The sequence below is a fragment of the Oryctolagus cuniculus genome, chromosome 18 (genome assembly GCF_964237555.1).
Source record: "Oryctolagus cuniculus chromosome 18, mOryCun1.1, whole genome shotgun sequence".
NCBI lineage: Eukaryota > Metazoa > Chordata > Mammalia > Lagomorpha > Leporidae > Oryctolagus > Oryctolagus cuniculus.
In genome coordinates this window covers 6967861-6994974 of record NC_091449.1, presented here as the reverse complement: position 1 = coordinate 6994974, position 27114 = coordinate 6967861, and the positions used below count along the sequence as shown (strand labels likewise).

At 63.9% G+C, this 27114-nt stretch overlaps 1 protein-coding gene across 1 annotated transcript; it reads left to right on the top strand.

Moving 5' to 3' along the window:
- Positions 1–13992: 13992 nt before the first annotated feature.
- On the top strand, positions 13993–26931 carry IGLON5 (IgLON family member 5). Its single transcript, XM_070063324.1, has 8 exons — positions 13993–14146; positions 20451–20529; positions 21229–21461; positions 22125–22244; positions 23075–23209; positions 23309–23429; positions 23759–23913; positions 25470–26931. Exons 1-8 carry the CDS (start codon positions 14068–14070, stop codon positions 25556–25558), a joined length of 1011 nt encoding a protein of 336 aa, XP_069919425.1. The 5' UTR covers positions 13993–14067; the 3' UTR covers positions 25559–26931.
- Positions 26932–27114: the final 183 nt, after the last annotated feature.

Below are 27114 nucleotides of genomic sequence, written 5' to 3'. Positions count from 1 at the left end.
TTTCAAGTAGATGAAAACAAATTTTAAAATTAAGCATTTAAAAGCCAACAACTACAAAACTCAAATTCACCAGCCAGCCTCCTCCTGCTGCATTTACTTAGTCCTGTTGCTTTTTCTTCCTTCGACTGTTTCCCAGTTGTTTTTTTGTTTGTTTTTGCCTCGCCTGCCGCCCTGAAACAGACTCGAGTCCAACAGACCCCGTCCTTGCCTTCAGCCGTTCTCCTCCCTTCGTGGGCAGGGCTGCGCATTTCCCTCTGGGCGTGACTTTAGCTGCACCTCACAGGCTCGGATGTAAGTCAGCGATTGGTGACAATAGTTCTAATTTCCTAGGATTTCTTTGACCTGTGGCTTTTTTTTTTTTAAAGACACGGGAATACTGTCTAATGATCCATTCTTAAATTTCTATCTGACACCCAAAGCCTCAGAAAATATACAACGCGTGATTTCAGTTGCTGCTTTTCTGCGTGGCACAAGTTTTGTTTAAAATACTCCACGTGGGCTTTAAAACACTGCAGATTCTACGCTTGTTGCACACGGTGCTTATGCATCTTTTTTTTTTTTTTTTTTGACAGGCAGAGTGGACAGTGAGAGAGAGAGACAGAGAGAAAGGTCTTCCTTTGCCGTTGGTTCACCCTCCAATGGCCGCCGCAGCCGGCGCACCACGCTGATCCGATGGCAGGAGCCAGGTACTTCTCCTGGTCTCCCATGGGGTGCAGGGCCCAAGCACTTGGGCCATCCTCCACTGCACTCCCGGGCCACAGCAGAGAGCTGGCCTGGAAGAGGGGCAACCAGGACAGAATCCGGCGCCCCAACCGGGACTAGAACCTGATGTGCCGGCGCCGCTAGGCGGAGGATTAGCCTAGTGAGCCGCGGCGCCGGCTGCATCTTTTATTTTTTAAAAAATGATTTGTTTATTTATTTGAGAGGCAGAGGGAGGGAGGGAGGGAGAGAGAGAGAGAGAAAGAAACAGAGGGAGGCAGGTCTTCCATCTGGTTCACTCCCCAAATCGCTGCAATGGCCCAAGTTGGGCCAATCCGAAAACCAGGAGCCAAGAGCTCCTTCCAGGTCTCCCAGGCGGGTGCAGGGGCCCAAGGACTTGGCCATCTTCTTCTGCTTTCCCAGGCCATAGCAGAGAGCCCCTGGAGTGGGCCGATCCAGAGAGGAGGGGACTGGCTGTGGCACCCACGGGGCGCCCACGCAGCAGGCGTGCGAGAAATAGCGAGAGGAGGGAGATGGCAAGGAAGACCTGTCCAGACCCACAGAGTGTGCGCACGGAGCTGTCCCTGGGTTGAAGAGGAGCCGCGGAAAGGGGCCAGCAGGCCACAGGGCGGGGACATCGCGCTGGGGGGGGGGGGGGGGGCAGCCTTGGACGGCCCTGGGCTGCGGAGGAGAGGCGGCTACAGACGGCCAGTAGGGGGCGCTGTGCCCCTGTCCCGCCGGTGCGTGGACACCAGTCCAGCAAGTGCAGGGAGGGCCTCTGGCCCCAGTGCAGGGCAGGACACAGCATTAACCTCAGGACTCATTGCCGCAGAAGGAAGATGCTTCAACCGTGGAAGGAAAACGAAGCCGTGGAGACCAGAGAGGCCGGGACCCCCATGAAGCCAGGGGGGCTGGGGCGGCCGCTCGGGCCCAGGGGCGTCTGAGGCCGACACCCCACTGGCGTGCGGTGAGTCTCTCACCTGGAGCTGCGTTCCCTGGGCCAGAGGGAGCCCCCGCGGTCAGCCAGCAGGTGCCCGGCGGAGCCCCGAAGGGCACTGGGTGGGGAGGGAGACCCCCGCCCTGGAAGCCCCACGGAGCCCTGAGGGTCTGCGCTTGCGTGAGCTCTCCAGACGGCGTGGAGGAGCGGGCTGGGCCTTACCGGGGGTCAGGTAGCAGCAGACCCTGGCCGCCTCCCCCGGGGACCTGCACGCGGCGCCCCTCTGCGCGTGTCTGTGTCGTGGTCACCGCCTCCTCCTCTGTCCCACAAAGACCTCTGGTAACCTGGCCGCCCGCGTCTTCAGTCCCAGTCCCACGCCGAGGTGTGGGGGGCGAGGGCTGGGGGAGGGGGGGCCTCAGCACTGGAGTCCGCGCAGGCGCAGCCCACAGCGGGCGCTGGATCCGCAGCGCCCACGTCTCCCGGAGCCCCAGCGCTGCCCGGGGCTGCTGTGAGCAGGCGTGGGGGCCGCGTGCACCAAAGGCAGCCCCATTCTGCCGAGAGCAGAGCCGGGGGCCTTCACGGGGTGGGGGAAGGAGCCCCAAAGGCACCTCTGCGGGGTCCCCGCGGGTCGGGAGCCCCCTCCCCACACACACACCTGCTCCGCAGCTCACTGCCCCTCGGGCCACACGGGAGCCACACGGGGGCCGCTCGGGGCTCCCGAATCCCCGGAGCCTGCGGCCCTGGAGCAGCCCCGGTCCCTCTCCCCGGCCCTGGACATCTCCTGGCCTGGCCACAGTCCAGCGCACGGGGAACAGAACAGAGGCGGCCTGGAGGGAGGGGCTACCCAGGGCAGGCTCCGCCCCGCCCCCGCTCGGCCCCGCCCCCATCCCGAGGTGGGAACTCAGGGCGACTATTCTGACTTTTGGAGAAATGCAGATTTGTCTTGGATTCCATTATGTTCCTTCTAAGAGCCGGTGTTTCTCAATCGGCGCCGGGCGAAGGGAAGCCGCCCGCGAGCCCCTCCTTTGCAACCTGGGTGCACCTCCTGCCACCAGCAGGTACCGTGCAGGCAGGGGGCCAGCACCTTGCCACCTGTGCCCAGGACACACTGGGGAGAAGCCCGGGTCTGGGAGGACGAGAGAGAGCACCCCAGGCAGGGGGAGCTTGCTACGTGTTCGCTCACCTGGCCACAAACAGCCCCCACCACCAGTCCTCACGTGGCTCAGGCCCTGGGCTGTCCTGCCCCGTGGGACTCTGCCTGGGCAGTCACAGCCTTGCGTGGCCGGGGAGCAGCTGAGGGCGACACACACACAGGGCATTGGCCCCTGAGCTGGGCCGGCCCACAGGGAGGGGAGATGGGGCTCCTGGCGCTGGAAGCTGCAAGATTGGGAACAGGGGGCATCCTGGGGGGCTGTGAGTCCCAGCCAGGGCAGGGCAGATGAGACAGTGAGTGGGTGAGCTGAAGGAGGTGCCCCGGGCCGGGTGGGGGCAAAGCCTCTTAGCAGACAGCCCCCGCCCTCGGAAGGGGGCTAGAGAGGAGCCAGCCCCTTCCCACAAAGGACTCCCACACGCAGCAGCCACAGTGCTGCTGTCCGCAAGTTTGACCTCAGAGTCCTGCTGCCCTCTCCTGGACACAGACGACCATGCCAGGCACAGCGGGGGCGGGGCGGGGGACAGGAGCAGCAGCCAATAAAGATGAATTTGGGAGCTGTGCCTGAACTCTCTCCCCGGGGTCAAGGCTGGCGATACCTGGCTGATCAGAGAGGGTGCTGAGGGTACTGTCCCCAGGGGCTGGTGTCCTGCAGCTCAGCCCCGCCCTCTGAAGCTGAAACTGGTGCAGTGTGGCGGGAAGCCCCCATGGCCTGGGGCACTGCTAGCACAGAGGTCCCTGTGCCATGGCTCCCATGCCCTCCTGGTGTGGGGGAGCTCCCCAGGGCCTCCATGTGGTCCTCCTGGGCCGGTCGGGCCGTCTAGCCAGCTTTGGTGCTGGCGTGCTGAGGGAGAGAGCCCAGGCCAGGCACCTCTCCCAGCATGGTGATCGGGGACTCCACAGAGAGGGACCTGGGGTGGTTACCCAGGTGGCCAGGATCGGGCAGGAGAGTCTCACTCTCCCATACGTTCTTTCAAAGCTGTCCCCCGGCCTCGGGGCCAGGCTGGGGCTGGTGATGGTGACCTGTGCCTTGCTCCGTCTCCCTCCTCCTCTCTCCCGTTCCTGACCCCACCTGGCCCCTGTCTCCACATCTGTCTTTCTCTGCCTCCATTGCCAATTCTCCCTCTCTCCCCGTCTGTTCTGCCTGCCTTTTTTTTTTTTTTTTTTTTTTTTTAAGATTCTATGTGCGAGACAGAGAGAGAGGTTTTCCATCCGCTGGTTCACTCCCCAACTTTTCTCAATGGCCAGAGCTGAGCCAGTCTGGAGCCAGGAGCTTCTTCCAGGTTTCCCATGTGGGTGCAGGGACCCAAGGACTTGGGCCATCTCTGCTGCCGGGGTCTGGGCTCTGCCCCTGTTCTCCGCCCTTGCCGTACCTTCTCTTTGGATCTGGCAATCATGCCCATTGTACAGATGAGTAAACTGAGGCTGAGAGAGGCTAAGGAGTTCCCCCCTGCCACAGGCCACACCCTTGTCTTCTGAGACAGAAGTGCTGTCCCTTGGCCCTGTACCCATGGGGAAGCTGAAGTTCAGGAGGTTGGGGGCGGGGCCCTGAGGTCTCACAGCCGGAGGTGCCCCTGCTCTCCCGCCTGCTCCTGGGAGCCAAGCGGGGCAGGATGGCTGGCAGAGGCTGCAGTGCAGCCTGGGAGTGGATCTGTGGCTTTGCTGCTTCCTGGAGCAGTTAGATGCCCCTCCCACCTCACCCCCAATCAATCTCCCTCTCTCTCCCAGTCACACAGTTAACTCCTTGTGTGCCCCGTACTCTGCAGGTTCAGAGAGAGGCCTGGGATGGGGCTGCCACCACCCCTGCCCCTCCCCCTGCCCCACCCAGGTCACTGCAGGGGGTGGGCGTGGGAGGGTCCATGTCCATGCTTGGCCCCTTGGGCCCTGGAGCTGGCCGCAAGCTTTGCATCTCAGCCCTGGCCCCTAGCGGCGCCAGCGTCATCTGCAGGAGGACCCTCAGGGCTGTGAGACGGAGCTGAGGTCCTGGTGATTCCACCCCCAGCCTAGAGTGGTGCCGCAACAGCAGCTTGGGGCTCGGGGCAGGGCGGGGGCCCCCCAGTCCCCAGCCAGGCTCCCAAGCACAGCGTGGCTGCTCCATCTGCAGCCGCCATTGTGGTCCCACCAAATGCAACAGGTGCAGGACGGAGCGGGGTGGGGGCAGGGGAGGCAGGTGCTGGGGTCTGAATGTTTGCGTCACCCCACACCCCAAATACCCATTGTGAAACTCAGCCCTGGGTGATGGGGTATGACGGTGGGGCCTCCATGGGCGGGGGGCAGGGGATCAAGTTCTCTGCATCTGTCTCCCATGGCCGCGCAGGAGAAGCCGCCGTCCAGGAGCCAGGAGGCACTCTCCCCGCCACCCCAAGACTGCTGGCACCTGCCGACACCTCGGTCTTGGAGTCCCAGCCCCCAGACCCGGCAGGGGCATGCTTCTGTTGGCGCCAGCACCCCCAGCCCGATGGACTCCGCCGAAGTCCTTGGGGCAGCCGTGGATGCTCTCGTCCACAGGTGGAATCCCTTGAAGAATACTCATTGAGGATGTGCAAGGCATAGCGACAGAGGTCTTCCATCTGCTGGTTCACTCCCTAGATGCCTGCAGCCGGGACCTCCACCCGGGTCTCCCCTCCCAAGCGCACCATCGGGAAGCTGGATGGGAAGTGGAAGCCGAGAGGGCCAGGGGTCCCCGGCCACCGCGCCAACCCCCTGCCCTGGAGGGGGCTCCCTGCTGCTCCTGGGCTGTGAGCTGGTGGGGTGAGGCAGGCACTCCTCGGCTGTTGAGGGCAATCCTCACTCCAAGCCGGCTGATTAAGACAACAGAGTGAGCTGGGGCGGGGTGGGGGCTGTGTTAATTTGTTTGAAGCAATCACACAATAAACTCGACTGATCACTGGCAGGCTCCCTCCGCGGGCACCACCTCCCTCCCTGGGGACTCCAGCTTAGCCCGTGCACGTGCACACACACACACACACACACGCACACACAGCCTCCCCGAGGCCCTGCATGCCCTACAGAGAGGGACGAGGAGAGACCAGAGGCTGCTCAGGCTCTCCAGGGATGGGACGCAACTGCAGGCCGTCCCAAAGCGGGCGACCACACCTGGCCTCATCCAGGGAAAGTGGCCGTGAGGGAGGGAAGTCTTTGGAGATGCGGGGAGTTTAGCCGGGAGAGGGGCGGGCCCCAAGGACCCAGCCCTGAAGGAGACAGACAGGGGCCCTGCCCGCAGGGAGCTTACAGTCCACAAGGGAGAAAGACGGCAAAGCAAGTGCAAAGACCACCGGAAAACCTACAGCCCACAGCAAGCGCACACACCATAAGGAAGGCATAGGAGGTAGAGGAGCAAGGCCACGGAGGAGCCCCCTGAGGAGGCAGGCTCCCGGGGGTGTGGGGGGGGGCAGGGGAGGACGTTCTGGAAGGATGTGCAGGCCTCAGGGGGCCCCGCCGACGGATGCTGAGGGCTCATCAGCACCACTTCTGACATCAGCTGTATTTAGCTCCAAGCTTGGGTGCAATGAGCTATTTGGGGGGCATGAGTTAATTTATGAAAGTGAGTAAGACGAGACGCAAAAGTCCTGCCTCGGTCCCCTTCCCCCGGACACACACATGGTTCCTTCTGGAACAGTGGCTCCCAATGGGGGGGCAAGGAGGCCCCTCCCTGGGGACATTTGTGGGGGGAAGGATGCCAGGGCCCCCACCATAGAGGGCCGTCTGCCTTATCTGCCGAGCTGCACTCCAGAGAAAGGACGCCAAGTTCATTGTCACCGCCAGCCAGCGTCTAGCAGGTGCTTTTTATTTTTATTTTTTTGGATTTTATTTATTTGAGAGGTAGAGTTACAGACATTGAGAGAGAAACAGAGAAAGAGGGGTCTTCCACCTGCTGGTTCACTCCCCCAAATGGCCGCAATGGCCAGAGCTGTGCCAACCTTGTGGGGAGCAACTCGGACTAGACTAAGTTACTGGAATTAAGACTTATTCTATGCATCTGCTCTCCCACAATATGGCGCTGAGAAGGGAGAAACAGCTTCTACACAGCTGCCTCCAGTTCAACCAATAAACTGTAGGACCTGCTCCTGATTGGAGGAGAGCAGCGTACTCGGCGTGTGGGTAGCAGAGTTGGGATTGGTGAAGAGGACTATAAAGGAGGAGAGAGACAACATGCACCGGGAACATCTATCTGAAGGAACACCTGCGCAGCCCCCGAGAGAGCCGGCCGGCGGTGTGCCGCTCCCCCGCGGAAGTGGGGAAAGTGGCAGGGGGAACCGCCCTTCCACGGAGGTGGAAGGGATGGTAGCCAACCCGGGAAGAACCAGCAGCAAACCCGGGGAGGGCCGAGCAGACAAAAGAACAGCGCAGGGTCCTGTGTCGTTCCTCCACAAAGACGGGGAGCAACAAACCTGAAGCCAGGAGCCAGGAGCTTCTTCCGGGTCTCCCACACGGGTGCAGGGGCCCAAGGACTTGGGCCATCTTCCACTGTTTTCAGGGTGTTAACCCACCGTGCCACAACTCCAGCCTCTAATATATATATATTTTTTTGACAGGCAGAGTGGACAGAGAGAGAGAGACAAAGGTCTTCCTTTTGCTGCTGGTTCACCCTCCAATGGCTGCCGCGGCTGGCGCGCTGCGGCCTGATCCGAAGCCAGGAGCCAGGTACTCATCCTGGTCTCCCATGGGGTGCATGGCCCAAGCACCTGGGCCATCCTCCACTGCACTCCCTGGCCACAGCAGAAAGCTGGCCTGGAAGAGGAGCAACCAGGACAGAATCCGGCGCCCCGACCGGGACTAGGACCCGGTGTGCCGGCGCCGCAAGGCGGAGGATTAGCCTATTGAGCAGCGGCGGCGGCTCTAATTTTTTTTAATAAAAAAAATCAAAAATCGTCACCCGGATCCCAGGGTGTTGCACGCGCCAGGGCCGCTCTCCCTGCGTTACGCTCTTGGCTGTTCAAAGCCGCAACCCCCCCCCCCCCCCGTCCCGCCCCAGGTGTGACCCTCCCTGCTTTCCCTCCGCAGCGTGTGCCTGCCGGGCTCCGTCAGCAGGGGGCGCTACGGCAGGAGGACCAGGGCCTCCCTCCGCGGGCCAGGCAGAGACGGGGCTGAGTCAGGTGGGGCTTTCTACAAGGATCAGCGGCCCAAGCCATTAAAATCAGGGGGGAGCCCCAGGAGAGCCAGACACCTGCCTGCTGAGGGGCAGGCGCCAGGTCGGGGAGCCCCTGTGAAAGACAAATCAGCGTGTGGAGTCCGCACCTGCTGCTCCCTGGCTGGGGGTCCCTCGTGCCTGGTCACCCCAGCTTGGAAGCAGGCATAGGGCCCAGGGCTCCCGGCGTACCTTGACCGAGTAGTCAGCGAGCTATTAGTAACATAGCAAAAGGCCTAGACCTCATCACACACCCGACCAAGGCGGCCATCAACACGGAGGGGCAGCTCAGGGTGGCAATGACAATCCAGGGCCCCCGAGGCAGGTGGGGGGGGGGCCTCTGTAGACAGCAGGGGTCAGCTGGGACCGGACACTTCTTTTCTTTGTATTGAGGTGTAAAACAGATGCAGTAAAGGGCTCCTATGTTAACTGTGGCAGCTGCATGGGAGTATGTATCCAAATAGAAACAAAGAGGCACACACACACACACACACACACACACGCTGGTCCCTTGGTATTTACAGAATATCCAGAGAACCCACGCCCAGCCTCCCAGGCCCTGCCATCAACTCTAATACCCAATGCAATGTAACGGGTCGGAACACGTTCGGTTGGAACACGATCAGTACTGGTGCACGGTTCTTTGCTTTCTGACCTGCGGTTGGCTGAAGCCACCAACGTGGAAGTCGTGGTTGCGAAAGGCCAGCAGCGTGCATTTCTATAGGACACACACGTATCTGTGAGGAGCACACGCACACACACGCAGCCCCAACATGACTCCTGCCACTCACGGACACCTGTTCTGCACCACACAAGCCCTGCCCCTGGAGACCACACGTGCAAACCGGCAAAGGCCACACACAGATCGCCTTGTGTTTCAGAAAGGACCCGTCCTGTTTTCTGTCTTTTGCAAAATGTCCAGAGGTGTTAAGTCGCCCGCGTGAAGTCAGCGCTATTAAGCTGGAGTCGGGTCCCCTCCAACCGGCCCCAGAGCGCCCCCTGCTGGCCGCAGCCCCCTGGCCTCTCAGTGTCGCCTTGTAGGTCTGCTAGGAATGACCGTGAAAGCCCCAGGGATGCTGACTCTGCGGTTAGAAATAAGTTTTAGTAGGCAGGGGACCTTGTAGATACAGATCGTACCTCCATGTTGATATCTTTCTGTTAAGTTCCTCTCCATCCCTAGGCCGCCATTCGGATCCGAAGCAAAGCAAGCCCCCCACCCAAGGCTCCTCCCCGCTGGCCCCGCCCCGACCCCGGCCACTCCCTCCAACGGGAATGGGCTGCTTTTGCCTGCTACTGAACTTCCTGCAGGTGGAATCACACCGTGCCTGCTCTTCCGTACCTGTCACCTCCCACTCTCTGTCTCTGAGATCCAGCCACAGCTCAGCACCTCTCACTAACTCACCCCTAGTGGCGGTGCAAGGCACAGTCACCCTCGCTGGTTTCCAGTTTGGAGCTGTCTTTGTAAAGCTGCATTGGAACCCGTGTGGCTACACAGTTTTCATTTCTCACTGATAAACACCTAGAGGGGACATCGCTGGCTCATCAGAGAAATGCGGCTTCCATAAGGCTGACAAACCGTCACCCAAAGCCATACCGCTGTTGGGGTGCTCACCAATGGCCCAGACGGTGCCAGGTGCTCCCCACCCTTGCCATCACTTGCTGCTGTCAGCCCCTCTCATCTCAGCCACTCTGCTGGGGGAGTTGCCATAGCTCACTGTGGGTTTTATTTCAGTTCCCTGATGATGCACCGTGTTGGGTACCTTTTTCATGTGGTTATTGGAATCCCTCTTTTTGTTGGAATATTGCTTGTTCCAAGACTTTCACCCATTTAAAAAAAAAAAACAGTTGTTTCATTTTGTTGATTTGCAGGAACTCTTTATATATTCAGGACACAAGTTTGTTGTTAGATAAACATAAGTGACTGATAACTTCTGCCATGTCTATGGTTTTGGGCAATGCTGAAAATCCCCTTTGCCAGGGCCAGCACTGTGACATAGTGGGCTAAGCCTCCGCCTGTGGTGCCAGCATCCCATATGAGGCCAGTTCAAGTCCTGGCTGCTCCATTTCTGATTCAGCTCTCTGCTATGGTCTGGGAAAGCAATGGAAGAGGGCCCAAGTCCTTGGGCCCCTGCACCCATGTAGGAGACCCGGAAGAAGCTCCTGGCTCCTGGCATTCCATCAGCCCAGCTCCAGCCATTGCGGCCATCTGGGGAGTGAACCAGTGGGTGGAAGACCTCTCTCTCTGTCTCCCCCTCCCTGTCTGTAAATCTACCTCTCGAAAAAATAAATAAAATCTTTTTAAAAAATTCCCTTTGCCTCTGCTTCGGCATCTGTGAATGACGGGATGAAGATAAGACGCCAAGGAGAGAGTATGCAAAGCAGTGAGCACTCATTGCCATGGGGCCTGGGACCTGCAAGAGGGGGTCCCCGTCCTCACCCGTGTCTGAAGGGCCCTGAATTCAGAGGGGAGTGATACTCGGCCTTGGCCAGGGTCCAGCCCCAGCCCTCCTCGCTCAGACCCAGGGGTCCAGCCCCCAGCCCCTCCTCCCTCAGACCCAGGAGTCCAGCCCCGGCACCTCCTCCCTCAGACACAGGGGTCCAGCCCCAGCCCTCCTCCCTCAGACCCAGAGGTCCAGCCCCAGCCCTCCTCCCTCAGACCCAGGGGTCCAGCCTCAGCCCTCCTCTCTCAGACCCAGGGGTCCAGCCCCCGCCCTCCTCCCTCAGACCCAGGGGTCCAGCCCCAGCCCTCCTCCCTCAGACCAGGGGTCCAGAGCCCAGCCCTCCTCCCTCAGACCCAGGGGTCCAGCCCAGCCCCTCCTCCCTTAGACCCAGGGTCAGCCCCAGCCCTCCTCTCTCAGACCCGGGGTCCAGGCCAGCCCTCCTCCCTCAGACCCAGGGGTCCAGCCCCAGCCCTCCTCGCTCAGACCAGGGGTCCAGGCCAGCCCTCTTCTCTCAGACCCAGGGGTCCAGCCCAGCCCCTCTTCCCTCAGACCCACAGTCCCTTGACCGACTGGCTGGTGCAGAGTGCTGTGCTGCTAAGCTGCTTCTCCAAGGGCTAGAAGGAACTGAGTCGTGGGTTTGCCATTTGCCTTGGTGTACAGAGTCCTGTGGGGGCCGATCTCAGGCGAATAACTGCTCAACACCTGGGCAATTTAGCGATCAGCCTTCCTGAGCCAGCACGAGCCGACTCCAGCGAGTGGTCAGTGCATGTGCGAATCTGGGCGGGCCTCTTGCCGGCCCTGGGTGTTGCCTCTGCCTGGCCGGTGCACTAGGAAGTCGCCCCCTGAGGAGGATGTGTCAGCCCTGGACAGAAGCAAGCCGGCAAAGCGTGCCTGCTGGAATGAGTGAAAACCATGAACCATGAGAGCTAGGAAGGGCAGAGGGCCAGGACAGAGTCGGGCTGCCTGCTTTGCTTTTTCCAAGATTTATTTGTTTGTTTGAAAGAGAGAGCTTGATCTTCCATCCGCTGGTTCACTCCCCAAATGGCCGCAATGGCCAGAGCTGCGCCAATCTGAAGCCAGGAGTCAGGAGCTTCCTCCAGGTCTCCCATGCAGGTGCAGGGCCCAAGCACTTGGGCCATCTTCTGCTGCTTTCCCAGGCCATAGCAGAGAGCTGGATTGGAAGTGGAGCAGCCAGGACACGAACTGGTGCCCATTTGGGATCCCTGGTGTCGCAGGCAGCTTGGTCTGCTACGCCAGCCGCAAAGCCCGCCGCCCCCGGAGTAGCTTCTTAAAGTGAGACCTGGATAAAAAGGATAAAAAAAGCCAGGGCGGCACAAAAGTCCAGCCAGCACAAAAGTCCCGCGTTTGCTCAAGAAGAACAAAGAAGGCCGCAGCACGAGGACCCCACCGCGGGCAGGCGCAGGAGCCAGGCACTGGCCCAGCTGGCTCCTGCATTAAGTGACGGCTGATCTGAAGGCGGAGGTGGAGACGGGGCAGGGAGGGAGCCGCGTGGGGCCAGGGACAGCCTCTCTGCCTGCCGGGGGCGGGGGAGCACCTGAACTTGGACGGACCGCCCCCGCTGAGCGGCTTCTAAGGCTCCCGCCTGGAAGATCCTGAAACAGGCAGCCCAGCTGTTGTCCGCCTGCGGCAGGTGGACGCTGTCCAGGGGAGGGAGGCACAGTGGAGGTGGGGAGGAGGGGGCGGGCTGGGGTGCTGGGCAGAGCCCCTGGGGTCCTTGTCCTGGAGTCTGGGAAAGGGAGGCCAGTGCACAGCATGGGGAGGCACCCAGGCCCTGGGAAGCCAAGGGGCACGCCCAAGGTCACACCATCAAGCCCCGGGAGGAGCCTGAAGATCAGCTTCTCCACCCCGCGCCCACCCCAAAATCAGGCCCTCCAGTCCCCCCCACACACACACACACACACTCCCCTACCATCCCCCGGGTGAGAGAGCTGGGCTGCAGAACAAGGAAACTTCACCCCCAGGTGTTTTATCCATGAGAGTTGATGGAGGAGGACAAACGTGGCATCCCTCTCCAAGTGAGGGTCCGGGGGAGGAAGGGCTGGGGGCTGGACCCCTGGGTCAGAGGGAGGAGGCACTGGGGGTGCCAACCCCTGGGTCAGAGGGAGGAGGCGCTGGGGGTGCCAACTTCTGGGTCTGAGGGAGGAGGGACTGGGGGCTGGACCCCTGGGTCTGAGGGAGGAGAGCTGGGGCTGGACCCCTGGGTCTGAGAGAGGAGGGGCTGTGGCTGGACCCCTGTGTCTGAGGGAGGAGGGCCATGGCTGGACCCCTGTGTCTGAGGGAGGAGGGCTGGGGCTGGACTCCTGGGTCTGAGAGAGGAGGGGCTGGACCCCTGGGTCTGAGGGAGGAGGCGCTGGGGGTGCCAACTCCTGGGTCTGAGGGAGGAGGGGCTGGGGCTGGACCCCTGGGTCCGAGGGAGGAGGGCTGGGGCTGGACCCCTGGGTCTGAGGGAGGAGGGGCTGGGGCTGGACCCCTGGGTCTGAGGGAGGAGGGGCTGGACTGGACCCCTGGGTCTGAGGGAGGAGGGGCTGGGCTGGACCCCTGGGTCTGAGGGAGGAGGGCTGGGGCTGGACCCCTGGGTCTGAGGGATGAGGGGCTGGGGCTGGATCTCTGGGTCTGAGGGAGGAGGGGCTGGGACTGGACCCCTGGCTCTGAGCGAGGAGGGCTGTGGCTGGACCCCTGGGTCTGAGGGAGGAGGGGCTGGGGGCTGGACCCCTGGGTCTGAGGGAGGAGGGGCTGAGGCTGGACCCTGGGTCTGAGGGAGGAGGGGCTGGGACTGGACTACTGGGTCTGAGGGAGGAGGGCTGTGGCTGGACCCCTGGGTCTGAGGGAGGAGGGGCTGGGGGCTGGACCCCTGGGTCTGAGGGAGGAGTCTGGGGTCTTGGACTCCTGGGTCTGAGAGAGGAGGGGCTGGACCCCTGGGTCTGAGGGAGGAGGTGCTGGGGGTGCCAACCCCTGGGTCTGAGGGAGGAGGCGCTGGGGGTGCCAACTCCTGGGTCCGAGGGAGGAGGGGCTGGGGCTGGACCCCTGGGTCTGAGCGAGGAGGGGCTGGGGCTGGACCCCTGGATCTGAGGGAGGAGGGCTGGAGCTGGACCTCTGGGTCTGAAGGAGGAGGGGCTGGACTGGACCCCCAGGTCTGAGGGAGGAGGGGCCGGACTGGACCCCTGGGTCTGAGGGAGGAGGGCCATGGCTGGACCCCTGTGTCCGAGGGAGGAGGGGCCGGACTGGACCCCTGGGTCTGAGGGAGGCGGAGAGGGGCGCTGACGCCTGCGTCTTGGGCCGGCCCAGAGTGGGAGCCGAAGGAGGAGGAGCTGGCGTTTCAGAAGCGTCCCGACCCCGGGTGTTAGCCAGGGTGGGGAGACGCGCGCCGTCCGCGGCGGGCGGGGCGGGGGCCGGGCCGCAGTAACAAAGGCCTCTCCCTCCAACAAGCAACCCCCCCGGCCCCGCCTCCCCGGCCCCCCGCCTCCCCTGATTGGCCGGTCTCCCTGCCCGTCAGCGCCGCCCCCCTCCCCGGGTCTGCAGCATCTCCGGCCGCCTCGTCGCGCCCCCCCAGCCCCCTCCCCCCGCCCCCGCCGCCCCCCGGGCCGGTGCAGCCGCAGGCGGGGTCCCCCTCCCCCTCCCCCTCTCCCCCCAGGCCTTGCGCGCCCCGGACCGGCCCCCCCCTCCCCTCCCCCTCCGCGCCGCCGCCGCCGCGATGCCCCCCCCTGCGCCCGGGGCCCGGCTCCGGCTTCTCGCCGCCGCCGCCCTGGCCGGCCTGGCCGTCATCAGCCGAGGTACCGCAGCGCCGGGGGCGGGAGGGCTCGGCCGGGAAGCCGGGGTCCCGGGCGGGGTGTGGGTGGGGGTGCGGGGCTGGGTCCCGGGGCCGGGGAGGGGAGGCCCCCGGACGCCCAAGTCTGGGCCCGGGGACGGGGTGGGGGCTGCACGCCCCGACCGGGGCTGGGGTCCTCGGCCGTCGGGATGCGCGCCTGGCGGCAGGGGTCGGCGTCCTGGGGCCGCAGCCCGGGCCTAGGGGCTGAGGTCTGCCTGGGTGTGCGGGCGGGCAGAGGGTCGCGGGCGCCCGGGGCCGGCCAGAGGGCGGGAGTCTGCGGCTCCGGATCCGGCAGGGGCTCAGACGCCGGGGTGAGGGTCCCAGAGCTGGATTGCCAAACCGAGTTGGGATGGGGGGGGTGGGAGGGTCGGGGTTGACGCCGGGTCAGGGGGCTTGGCCTCTGCGGGGGTGGGGGGAGGGTCCCCCAGGAAGTCCTTGCCTGGGGGCTGGGGTGTGCAGAGCTGGGGAGGAGGGTGTCCACAGGAAAGCAGGGGAGGGGGCTGCCGGCCCCCAGTTGGGTGACCTGGGTTGAGAGAGAGTGTTGGCACTGGCGGGTGGGGGTGGGGAGCTGTGGCCGTGTTGGGGAATGGAGCCGGGGATCCCAAAGTTGGGGTGCTGTGCTGGGGACCCGGATTCTGAAGGTCTCATGGGAAATCGGGGCTCCGGGGGCAGAGGGGGTGAGAGATGGACACAGAGGACTTTGGAGGGGGCAGGGAAGGGTTAAGGCAGGATTACAGGGTTAACGTCAGTCCCACGGGTGAGGGTGGGTGGTCTCCAGTGGAGCAGGCCAGGCTGCACAGCGTGTGTCTGGCTGGGGTCTCCTCACCCCTCCCTAGGCCGGGAGGGGTGGTTAAGGAGATGCCCCGCACCCCCTGCCCAGCACAGCGAGGCGAGAGGAAGACCATGGCGGGCAGCGGGCAGGTGCTGAGGGGGCAGGGAACCGGGATTCAGTGCTGCTTCTGCTCGGCTCCCGCAGGCCCTGCCTCCATCCAAGAGTCGGGGACATTCGGCCGGGGACCCTGGGCCGGACACCCCAGCAGTTTTGGGGAGGCAGCTACTGTGGGCCTGGCGCCCACCCAGACGGAGCCGTGATAGCCACATTAGCACGGTCACAGCGCCCGAGCCCATGCTGGCCCCGCAGACACCCACGGCCACGCACGCAGATCTGCCCGATCGGGCGGGGAGTGGCGTGGACCAGAGCGTCAGCTCCCCCGTCCTCCCCCGCGCAGCCTGCCCCATTTGTCTGGGCCAGTGTTGGACATGCTGGCCGCTGTGTCTCGCTGTCTCTGGTCTCAGGAGGTCTCCGTCTCGGCCATTTCCAGGGACTCCCCGCTCTGTCTCCGCCTCCCCATCCCTGCTGCTGTCGGCACCCGGTCACCCCATCTCCCTGCCTCGCCCACCTGTCAGTCTCTTCCCACTTGGGCTCCATCCTCCTTGGTATCTCCACCACTGCCATCTCTTTCTTCTCGCCTGTCCTTGTCTCTTGACTTCTCCCCCCGCCCCCCGACCATTTCCTTCTCCCTGCCCTTCCTCCTCAAAGCTAACTCCCCACTTGGCTTCTTGAACACCCCCGACGTCACACAGGACCCACATCCTGGGGTCGGAGCCGCGGTGGAGCCAGCAGGTGCTCCGTGACCTTGCCCTGGTCCTTTCCCACCTCTGGTCTTGGGGTCCCCGTCTGAGAGCTGAGGGTGGGGTGGGGGTGGGCTGAGGCAGCACAGGGTACCAGCACCGCAGCCCCAGCCACGTGTGCCCGGCGACAGTTCAGGCTGCCTGAGCAAGCGCCAAGCGCCCGTGGCAACGCAGCCTCACCTCTCGCCTCCCCTCCTGCTCACAACGCTCCCCAAGTTCCCAGAGGCCTTCTCAGAGAGATGGGGAAGTCCCCCAGGGATCAGAGCGAATCCCAGCAGGCCCCCACCTGCCCTCAGCCGCCCCTGCACTTGAGAGAAGGGGTCAAGAAGCAGGTGCACCTGCCGATTTCTCTCTCCCGCAGGGAGGCGGGCGCCCCACGCAAAGGTCAGGGCTGCTCCGTGTGTTGATGCTTTTCCAAAATAGAAACAAAATAAGTGAGTTCCTCTGCAACTGGCATTCCCCCCTCCCCCCGCTTAACAAAACCCCTGCGGCATCGTAAATATTAATCTACCTTTAATTTTTCTATGACAACGCACACGTCCACACTCATTCACAAAAGCGGCTACGTCGTCCTACTGTAAAACAACTCAACAAAACCGAGCAGCAGCCTCCTGTGTGAGGATGAGGTGGGGGCTGTGCTTTGGGCAGCTGGGGGGTGCGGGGCGGCAAGCCCGGGAGCCCTGGGTTCGAGCCCTGGCATGGCTGGACCCGCTGTCCCCGGGACGGCTGCTGGTCCGGGCTATGGGCTGTGCCTCACAGGCGCGCTCTCCCAGATCTGTCGGCATAGTGGGAAGGAGAGAGACGTGAACAGCAAAGGTAGAAAACCACGAGAGAGCAGGCGGCTCTGCAGTAGCAGGAACGTAAGCGAGGGCGTGGGACTCGGCGGATCTCGCAGGGCACAAAAAAAGTCAGCCCTTCGGAGGTCTCCGGGGGCACAGCAGAGACAAAGGCCCCGGGGTCGGGACGGCAGAAGGAGACAGCCCACGGGCAGCACCCAGATCCGGGGCTCCTGGCTCGGAAGCTGGGTTCTGGGGTCAGGGACCCAAAGGCCCCCAGACTCCCAGGCAGCACAGAGGAGGAGGCGGGGGCCGGGGGCTCCTCTGTGCTCTACGCACCAGGCCCAGCCCCTTGCCGCAGCCAGAGTCTTTCGGATCCAGCCATGCCTCCCGCCCATGGCTCTGAGGGCTGCTGGGGGCCCCAGCCCTGCCCAGGTCCCTGGCGGGGAGCGGGAGTCATCATCACCAGGCAATGTCCACTCCTAAATGAGTTCACCTGCGTGCACCCTTGCTGCTGCCAGGGCCTGGGGGTCCCACACGCGTGCTCAGCCAGCCAGCCCTGGGCGCTGATCTGAACCCTGACTGGGGCCACCCCTCCCCACTGCCGTGAGCCCCCGTACCCCAAGGAGGGTGGCGTGAGTCCCACGAGAGGATGGATCTGGGGCAACCCAGCGGCAGGGCTAGGATTCGAAGCCTGTTCTCCTGGCTGCGGGGCTAGGCTGGGTTGGCGTGATCAGCCCAGACACAGCCCCACCCCGACCCCCGACCCCCGACCCCCGACCCCCGACTCCCGACCCCCGGCGACTGGAGCCAAGCCAGGGCCAGCTGGGCGTCTCTTTATAAAGCAGGTGCAGTCAGGGGCACCCGCATTCACAGGCCATGCTCTGAGCTAACCCGGTGCTTGCACGTTTCCCAGAATGCTTTGCAAAAGCCCTTGGAGGAAGGGGCTCCTTTTTTTTTTTTTTCCTATAGGGAAACTGGGGCTCATCCTGACCATCTGTTCCTCTCCACAAACACCTCTGGGCTCTAAGCTGGACGCGGCCTAGGTTGAGATCCTCAGGGGAGAGAGGCACTGTGGGCACCCTGTTGGCCAAATCAGAGAGTGCCCAGACCGACAGGGTGGACAGTCAGGGAGGTCCTCTGGGAGGAAGGGGCTTTTGCATTGGGGTCTTGAGGAATGAATAGGAGTCCACGAGCTGAAACTTGTCCCAAGGCATCCATTTATTGTCGATCACTCCATGAATATTTTCCTAGGCCTCCTGTGCTGGGGACACAGACCTGAATGGAAGCAAGCCCTGGAGGCGTGTCCAACCCAGGTCCTGCCCGGACCAAGTCAGGGACACAGTCCTTGGTGACTGGGGCTGTGGCAGACAGGGGCTGGGCACTAAGGTCATCCCAGAACAAATGAGTGGCCAGTCTGACACCCCACACCTCACTGACAGGACAGAGAAGGAGGTCACACAGATGGACAGGTCTCCTGGTCCTGCCAGGCTCTGGGATTCAGTGAGACAGACACACACGCCTGGGACAGCCCATGCCTGGATTCCTCCCACGTCTCCTGGGACGGCTCCCAGCCAGGCCTCGGGACCCTTCAGGGAGGCCCTTCCGCTAGGTCCCTGGGGGAGGAGGGGTCGTTGGTGGAGGGCCAGTGAGATGGGCAGATGCAGAGCTGGGCCACACAGGCCCCAGAGGAGACAGAGGGGCAGGCGACCCCGACAGGCACCGGGATCCAGACCTGGGGGCCGAGGGAGCCACGGAGGGGAAGGACCCCCGTGGCAAGGGGCGTGTCTGTCTGCTGGGGTGTGTGGTGGCTCAGTCTGCACCCCAGCACCCTGCTTTGTGGGTGGCACAGGGTCTGGGTGGGTCCTGGCTTCACTGCCCTGTGGGGCTGTCCCTCTGCTTCCTGCAGGCGGCGGCATCCGGCAGTGTCTGGGGTGGCACCAGGGACACTGCCCAGCACCGCACGGGGCACTAGACGGTGTCGCCCCAAATGTCGAGGTTGGAGACCCCAGCCTAGGACGCGATTCTGCAGGAGAGGAGTCGTGGGCAGGGGGCAGCGTCTGCCCGCAGTGGCCAGCCTGGGAAGGGACCTCGGTGTGCGCGGGGGACTGGCCCGTGTTCTGTGACTCAGCCTCCGTGTGCGTGTGTAGCCGCGTGTGATCTGGTCACAGGTGACGGCATGACTGTGGGCAGCCCTGGCGCGTAGGCGGATGTGCGGACCTAGCTGACCCTTTGTTGCTTTGTGTGGCTCTGGCCCGGGGCTTTCCAAGGTGGGGGTGTGGCGAGCAGCCCCTTGGTAACATGGTGTGGCAGTCAAGCTGGGGTGTGTGAGTGAGTGTGTGTGTGAGAGAGAGACAATCCCATGTAGGACTCTGCAGCTCCATGGGGCGGGGGCTGTCGGCGTGCACAGAACCATGTGGGATGACCCGTGTGCACCTGCAGCCTGGCCTGGGGCTGTCCCCTGGGACTGGACGTGACAACGCGTCCTGGGGAAGCTGTCACTTCTTGTGCACCGGCGGCTGGGTGTGTGTGGTGGAGCCGGGTGTGTTGTCATGAAAACATGCACGTTTGACCCTCTGCACGGGGCTGTCACGGGGTGTGTGTGTGTGTGTGTGTGTGTGGACGCGTGCATCCCTTGCTGCTCCTCTGGCCGCGTATAGTAGCATCCACGGAACACAGCTGCCTCGGCGGGGCGAGCCTCCTCCCTCCGTCCTGGGATCTTCAAAGCCCAGCCGCGGCTCGGGCCCTGGTGAGCCCTGGGCCCTGGCCTGCCTGCTGCAGCTGGCCCTGCCCAGGCCCCATCTTGAAGAGCTGCTGATGGAGAGGACCCCCGGGAGTCATTGGGGCAGCGCGGGCAATTAATTCATTAGATTAATTAGCTCCTCGTTCTGGGCTGGGGGCAGGGCAGCCCCCCGCAGGGCCCGCCAGCACCAGGCGTCCAAGGTCATCCGGCTGCCTCCCTCCCTCTCTGCCTGGTGTCTCCGCCGCCCCCGCGTGCCCAGCCTCCACTCCCTGGCCCAGGTCCAGCCGCTGGCCACGGTCCACGGAGAGATGGATGGCGGGGTGATAGGCCTGCAGGCGCACTGGACTGGAGTGTGCGGGCGGGCATGGGCGTGCACTGGCAAGTGTGCACCCATGCGGCTGTGACAGATGTGTGTGTGTGTCTCTCTCTGTGGGATACCTGCCCACAGCAGCTCTGGGGCGTGAGTTTCAGTGTGTCTCTGTACTGATGTGTGTGTGTGTGTGTGCTGGCACACAGGTGCATGTGTGTCTTATAATGCCCAGTGTCATCTGTGTGGATGAGATGTGTTAGCTACGTGTGGATCTGCAGGTGCAAGGGGCGTGCCCACGCACCATGTCTGTGCACACGTGTATTTGTGTGTCGGCCCGTATGCGTGTTATCAGCGCAAATGCATGTCTGTGTGCATGTGTGTCTGTGCGTTTGCACATCGATGCATGTCTGTGTGCATCTGTGTCTGCAGCTGTGTAACGACTCTGCGCATAGGGTTCCCTTGGCGCTCGGAGCATGTGTCTGTTCAATGTGCACACGTGTCTGCGTGTCTTCCATGCGTGTAGCTGCATGTGCATCTGTGTGTGTGCGATTGGGTCATTTCAGGCTTCTGCATCTACGCGAGCCACTCATCCAGTCTGCCCGGGAGCCGTGCAGGTCCGTGGGGAGGAAACGCTGTGTGTGTCCACTCTGAGTGTGCACGCCACGTGCGTGTCCCTAGAAATACCAAAAGTGGCGTGTGGCAGTGGGCATAGGAGTATGTTGCTGTGTACACACGTGTGTAGCGTGTGCCCACGTGTGCATGCCCTGCCCAAGCTGCCAGGCTGAGCCGCCCTCCCATCCGTCCACAGGCCTGCTGTCCCAGAGCCTGGAGTTTAACTCTCCCGCCGACAACTACACGGTGTGCGAAGGCGACAACGCCACCCTCAGGTAGCTCCCAGCACGGGGACTGCGAGACCTCAGAGCCCAGAGCCTCAGCTTCCTGACTCCGGGGACAGCCAGGCATGGGGAGGGTGACGCCGGCCCTGGCAGCAGCCAGTCCGTTAGGGTGTGGACTATGAGCCGGCTCCAGCTGGGACCTTGGTGTCCCATTGGTCAGAGGGGTGGAGAGGTGGTGGCCACGCTGTGTGCTGCAGCACGGATTTAAGGCACACACGTAGAGACCACGGCCCAGCCTGAGGCTTCGTGACAGCCAGGGCTCCCTGCCCCTCCTCTCTCTGGGTCTCTGTCCCCCTACCCCTGTCTCTCTCCCACCCAGGTCTCTCTCTCTGGGTCTCTGCCTCTGTGTGTCTCTCTCTGGGTCTCTGTCCCTGTGTCTCTCTCTGGGTCTCTATCCCCACCCCCCTCCCTGTCCCTTCCTCCCAGACTGTCTGTCCACCTCATTTGGGTCTATGACACACAGCAATCATTCAGAACCCACCAGCTGTGCCTCTGTCTTGCGCACGGCCTCACCTCTCTCCCTCTCCGGGGCTCAACTGCTCCCCCGTGCGGTTGGCACAGGTACTGCCTGCCTCCTGGGGCTGCAGCAGGGATCTGCAGGTGTATTGGGGGCCCCCTCTACGGGGGTGGGGGTGGGGGACGCAGGGCCCTGGGGGAGTTGGTGGAGACCCTCTCCCCCGCCCCCACCAGCTGCTTCATCGACGAGCACGTGACCCGCGTGGCCTGGCTGAACCGCTCCAACATCCTGTACGCCGGCAACGATCGCTGGACCAGCGACCCCCGCGTGCGGCTGCTCATCAACACGCCCGAGGAGTTCTCCATCCTCATCACCCAGGTGGGGCTGGGCGACGAGGGCCTCTACACCTGCTCCTTCCAGACCCGCCACCAGCCGTACACCACTCAGGTCTACCTCATCGTGCACGGTGAGCACGCTGGGGTCCTGGGCGGGGTGGGGAGGGGGCGTGTGAGGACAGAGAGCAGTGGGGGGCAGCTCCCGCCGGCTCAGCTGCCCAGGGTGTACCTGCTGGACCCCACTCCTCCATCCAAGACACATCCACGGGGACAATGGACACAGAGCAGGGGCCGTCATATGGACAGAGACACCTGGGGACGGGAGAGCCATGGGGTAGGGTTGCTGCACTGAGTGAGCACCTGCTGTGTGCGGGCATTGCTCTAGGACAGGGACGCACAGCCCCCGGGCCACTGATTGTCCAAAGCAAGGCTCAGAGATGGCCTCCCAGACACGACCTCTGGCTGGACACGGGGCGGGGCCAGCAGCAGACAAGACACAGCATGTGCAGGGGCCGTGGGCCAGGGGTGCAGGGGGCAGAATCCGGAGCGGCCGAGCTGAAGCTGGGAGGACCCACAGAGGGGGCTAGAGGCTGGGAGAGGGGCAGGGCGGAGCTCAGGGGCCAGTGCTGTCCAGCGTCGGGGGGGGGGGGGGGACGGGGATGAAGCCCAAAGACAGAGAGAGCCCAGTGGGATCGTGACAAGCTCCTAGGAAAGACAGCCCAGGGTGAGTGGCCATGGTGGGCGGGACTTCCGGGGGGCACACCCAGCCCCTCACTGCCCGCCCCTGCCTGCAGTCCCCGCCCGCATTGTGAACATCTCCTCTCCGGTGACGGTGAACGAGGGTGGCAACGTGAACCTGCTTTGCCTGGCCGTGGGGCGGCCAGAGCCCACGGTCACTTGGAGGCAGCTCCGAGGTGAGGACCCCTGCCCCAGCCCGAAAGCCTCTCCCCCTCCCCCAGCAGCCTGGGCCCCGCCGCTCCCCACACCCGCAGCAGGACTCCTTTCGGATGAGTTCGCTTCCCCCTCAGCACCCTGATCCGCTGGACCCCAGACCCTTCAGCCTCCGCCACTGGCTCCACCTGACCGTGGTCCCAGGCCTGGGCCACTGCCTCCAGCCACCGGCCAGGCCCCAGCCGCCCCACTACCGCCCCCTTAACACCCTCCCTGCATCCAGCACAGCCCTACAGCTCATGCCCTAAGCCAGGCTCCAGCCAGGGCCCTGGCCACGCGTCCACCTGCTGGCCGTCTCCCTGCCTCTCCTGCTGGGTGCCGTGGCTCCTGAACAGCAGTGTCGGCGTCCCTGGGCCCTCGCTAGCCATGCACGTCCTCGGGCAGCTGCAGGGCCGACCTCCGGGAGCTCCCTCCGCCCCCTCCCCCGCAGAGACCCTCGCTCAGGGGCTCCTCTCCAAACATAGCGCCCAGGTGGAGACCTGGGTCTCCACCACCAGGTGCTAGGTCTTAGCAGCACCGTCCTGGTGCCCGTCACTGAGTCCTATTACCCGGAGCCCCCAGGAAGCTTTGCATCAGGGAGCCTGGCTGGGAGCACCTAGATGCCTGGATTTCCCGAGCCCCTGCCTCCCTCCCCGAGCCGGGTTCCCATCGCTCAGCCCCAGAGTCCTCACTCGGCCCGGCCCCGGGCACTCAGGCCCTGCTGTGCCCGCCCCGCTGATGTGTGTCCGTGTTGTGCCCGTGTTGTCCCGTGTTAAGTGTCTGCGTCCGCCTCCCCTGCCCGCTCCCCCCGCAGATGGCTTCACCTCCGAGGGCGAGATCCTGGAGATCTCCGACATCCAGAGGGGCCAGGCCGGGGAGTACGAGTGCGTGACGCACAACGGGGTTAACTCGGCGCCCGACAGCCGCCGCGTGCTGGTGACCGTGAACTGTGAGCCCCGGGCGCGCCCGGAGGAGGGCCCCGCGGGGAGGACGGGGCTGGGGGCGGAGACGCGGCCTGCGGACCCCGCTGAGCCTCGCCCTCCGCCAGATCCTCCGACCATCACCGACGTGACGAGCGCGCGCACCGCCCTGGGCCGGGCCGCCCTCCTGCGCTGCGAGGCGATGGCGGTGCCGCCTGCCGATTTCCAGTGGTACAAGGACGACAGACTGTGAGGACCCCGCCGGGGCTGCGGGGCTGCGGGGCTGCGGGGCTGCGGGGCTGCGGGGCTGCGGGGCGGCGCGGGCGCGGGGCCGGCTCCCAGGGCCTGGGAGCTGCGGCGCCCCGGGGAGGCGCACGCGGGTCCCGGGGTGATGGGCACGGGGAGGGGGAGGCCTGGGGCTGGGAGCCCCTGGTCCTGGAAGGGCTGGACCCCGAGGCGGGGGTGGCGGGGGGCGGAAGGCTGAGGGCTGGGTCTCCCGCGAGGCGCGGGATTGGTGCGCTCTGCGCCGGGGGTCTCGGGTGCCACGGCCCCCGGCCTCTGACCCGGGTCCCCGGCAGGCTGAGCGGCGGCACGGCCGAGGGCCTGAAGGTGCAGACGGAGCGCACCCGCTCGATGCTTCTCTTCGCCAACGTGAGCGCCCGGCATTACGGCAACTACACGTGTCGCGCGGCCAACCGGCTCGGAGCGTCCAGCGCCTCCATGCGGCTCCTGCGTGCGTCTGCGCGCGGCGGCGGGGCGGAGTGGGCGGGGCGCTGGGTGGGGGGGCCTTCTGGGGCGGGGCCTGCCTGGGCTGCCCAGGCTGAGCTAGCTTAGGACAGAGACGGATACTAAGCCCACCCAAGTCAACCCGTATCACCTACTCAAGGCTGGGAGTTGGGGGACGCAGGAATGCACAAAAGAGACAAAGTTTGGGGACTTCCTGAGCAAGTGGTCTTAGCAGTGAACAAGGAGACAGGCTGACCACTTCTAACACCAAAACCTGAATTCCAAAATGCTCCACAGTGCGCCCCCTCCCCCAAATCCCAAACGTTTTCCGCGCCAACACTTGGCCACGACTGAGAATTTCCACACCTGATTTCCTGTGATGGGTCACAGCCAAAATGCACATGATTATCACAGCTCATGTATAAAATTACCTCCTGGCACGGTGTGCATGAAAGACGTGCGTTTCCTGTTTAGCCTGGGCTCCTCCTCCCCAAGTTCTCTTATGTATACGCGGGTACTCCAACATCCGTAAGAGAGAGAGCTGGAAACCTTGATGCCTTCTGGCCTCCAGCATTCCGGAGAGGAGTTCCCAACCTGTCCGTACAAACAAGATTCTGGATCTCGCTAAGGATAAGGAGGGACCACACGGAGGCTGGAAGCTGTTAACGAAGCTGGGGGGAAGGGGGCTGGGAGTAGGGCCTCTGAACCAAGCTCTGGGGCTGGCCGTGGGAGGAGACCAGTCGTGGGGTTCTGAGAGTCTGGCTTGAGCAGCCAGAGGCATGGGGGCGGGGCGCTGAAGTCCATCCAGCCACCTGCTGCGGGCCGTGCCCAAGCCTTGGAGATTTTGTTGTTGAACACCACACAGGAGGGCAGGAGGTAGAAGGCCCTGGAAATCCTCTACAGCAGGATAATTAAAAATAATAATAATAATTTATCTGAAAGGCACAGTTACAAAAGAGAGGCAAAGAGAGAAAGACAGAGACAGCTTCTATCTGCTGGTTTACTCTCCAAATGGCTGCAACGGCCAGGGCTGGGCCAGGCTGGAGCCGGGAGCCTGGAGCTCCATCCGGGTCCCCCACGTGGGTGCAGGGCCCCAAGCACCTGGGCCATCTTCCACTGCTTTCCCAGGTGCATGAGCAGGGAGCTGGATCGGGAATGGAGCAGCCGGGGCTTGAACTGGCGCCCATATGTGGGAGGCAACAGCTTTGCGCCAGGATGCCGGCCGCAGTAGCAGGCTGATTTTTAAGTTGATGATTTGGTGTGGTTTTTTATAAACATTCAAGTGGCCCTAGGCAAGAAAGCAGGGTCCCTACCCCTTCCAGAGGGCTGGATGGCAGGAGGCCCATGACTTCTGAGGGTCAGGGGTGGGGGGACCCGTGGCCGGGCTGTGGACACATGGATTGCAGGCTGAGCGGTGCAAGTGCTGGACGGACAGAACCTGAGAGACAGCAGACAGACACCGGTGCCAGGCCAAGATAGCGGAGCAGACACAGACAGAGGTGCCCCCCCTGCCGGGAGATGCCCCTTCAGGGGCCCCCTCCCTGACCTGGTCTCTCCCCGCAGGCCCAGGATCGCTGGAGAACTCGGCGCCCAGGCCCCCGGGGCCCCTGACCCTGCTCTCGGCCCTGGGCTGGCTGTGGTGGAGGATGTAGGCGAGCGCCCGTGCAGGGGGCCTCAGGCCAAGCGAGGGGGAGCAGACGCCGTGGGTCTCCAGGGGGCGGAAGAGCTCTTGGCCACCGAGGAGGAGGAGGAGGAGCAGAAGGAGGAGGAGGAGGAGGAGGAAGATCTTTAGAGAACCCATCACTGTGAGGGATAACGCAAAATTATGCATCTTTCTACAGCCATTCTCGCCACCCGTTCACGTCTCCGATTGTGACCCACCCCCGGCCACCCCACACCCCTCTCTTAGCTCAGGCTGTCTACTGGCTCGTGTGTGCGGGTGTGTGTGTGTGTGTGCGAGTGCGGGTGTGTGTGAGAGAGCGAGCGAGCGAGTGGGGGGTGGGCTCTGCAGTGCTCCCTCCCCGGCCACCCCCGTGCCCCTGGCCCCAACCTGTCCCGTCCCCTCTGGCTGGAGGTAGGTATGGGGCCTCGCAGGGGGCACTGGGCTCCCCGCTGTCCCCACCTATGCACGCTCGCCCACCTCCACCCCTCCCTGTGAAAGGGCAGCCGCTGGGCAGGCTGGGAGTGGGCGGGGCGGCGCGCTCCCCTGTCCAGCTGTCCCGCAGCCTCTGTGAGCACGCAGGCCATCTCCATCGGGGCTCTGGGCCCCTGCTGCTGTCAACCCGCCAGCTGCCTGCAGCCAGAGGCCCCATCGCTGGCTCCGGGGCCTGAGACCTCCCCCGTCCCCCTGTCCCTTCCCTCCCTGGACTTTCTGGCCCGTCCCTGGGCCGATCGGTGCTTCCATCCATTGGTCAGGCTGGTGGCCGCCGCTGCCAGCCTGTCTCAGTGCTTCGCCCCTCCCCACCGCCACGCCCTCTGCCACCTGCAGCTGGCCCACACCTGTGGGCTTACTGGCCGACCACGTCCTGGCTCTCGGGCAGCGGCTCCTCCCCAAGGCTGACCAGACCGTCCTCACGCACACTCAGACACACACTCACACACACACACACACCAGCGACTGACCAGCAATAGTCCCCGGGGCTCCAGCTGTCCTGCAGCCGGAGACCGCCTGGAGCTCCCCCTAGCGGTGGGCTCAGCACACCACACACAGCAGGGGGAAAGAGGCGTCACCCAGCCACCCTGAGCCACGTTCCCAGTTCCGCCTCCCGGGAGACCCACTGTCAGCACCCACCCCAAACCACAGCACCCAGAGCTTGGTGGAGAAGAGGGCAGAGCAAGGGGCAGTGACTGTACCTCAGACGGGGGCGTGGGCCCCATCCCGCATTGTCTTCCATTCCCGGGGCCCCAAGCAGGGGGAGGGGGAGGGGGAGGGAGCCCAGGGAGGGAGGGGGCCCTGGGGGCCGTGTGTTCCGACTCATGGGGAGTGTTGAGACCACCACACCAATAAACGCCTTTTTCCAAAGTCTCCGCCTGCAGATGCGCACGTCATTGGCGGTCTGATGGGTGGAGGAGGGGCGGGGGTCGCTGGCGCCCCTCGGGCCCCCTGCTTCCTCTCTGGTACGGTTGGAAGTGACCCGTCACGGAGGGGCCCCTGACTGGGGGCCTCCGTGACTGGTTCAGAGCTGGACACGAGGCCCCGGGGGCTGCG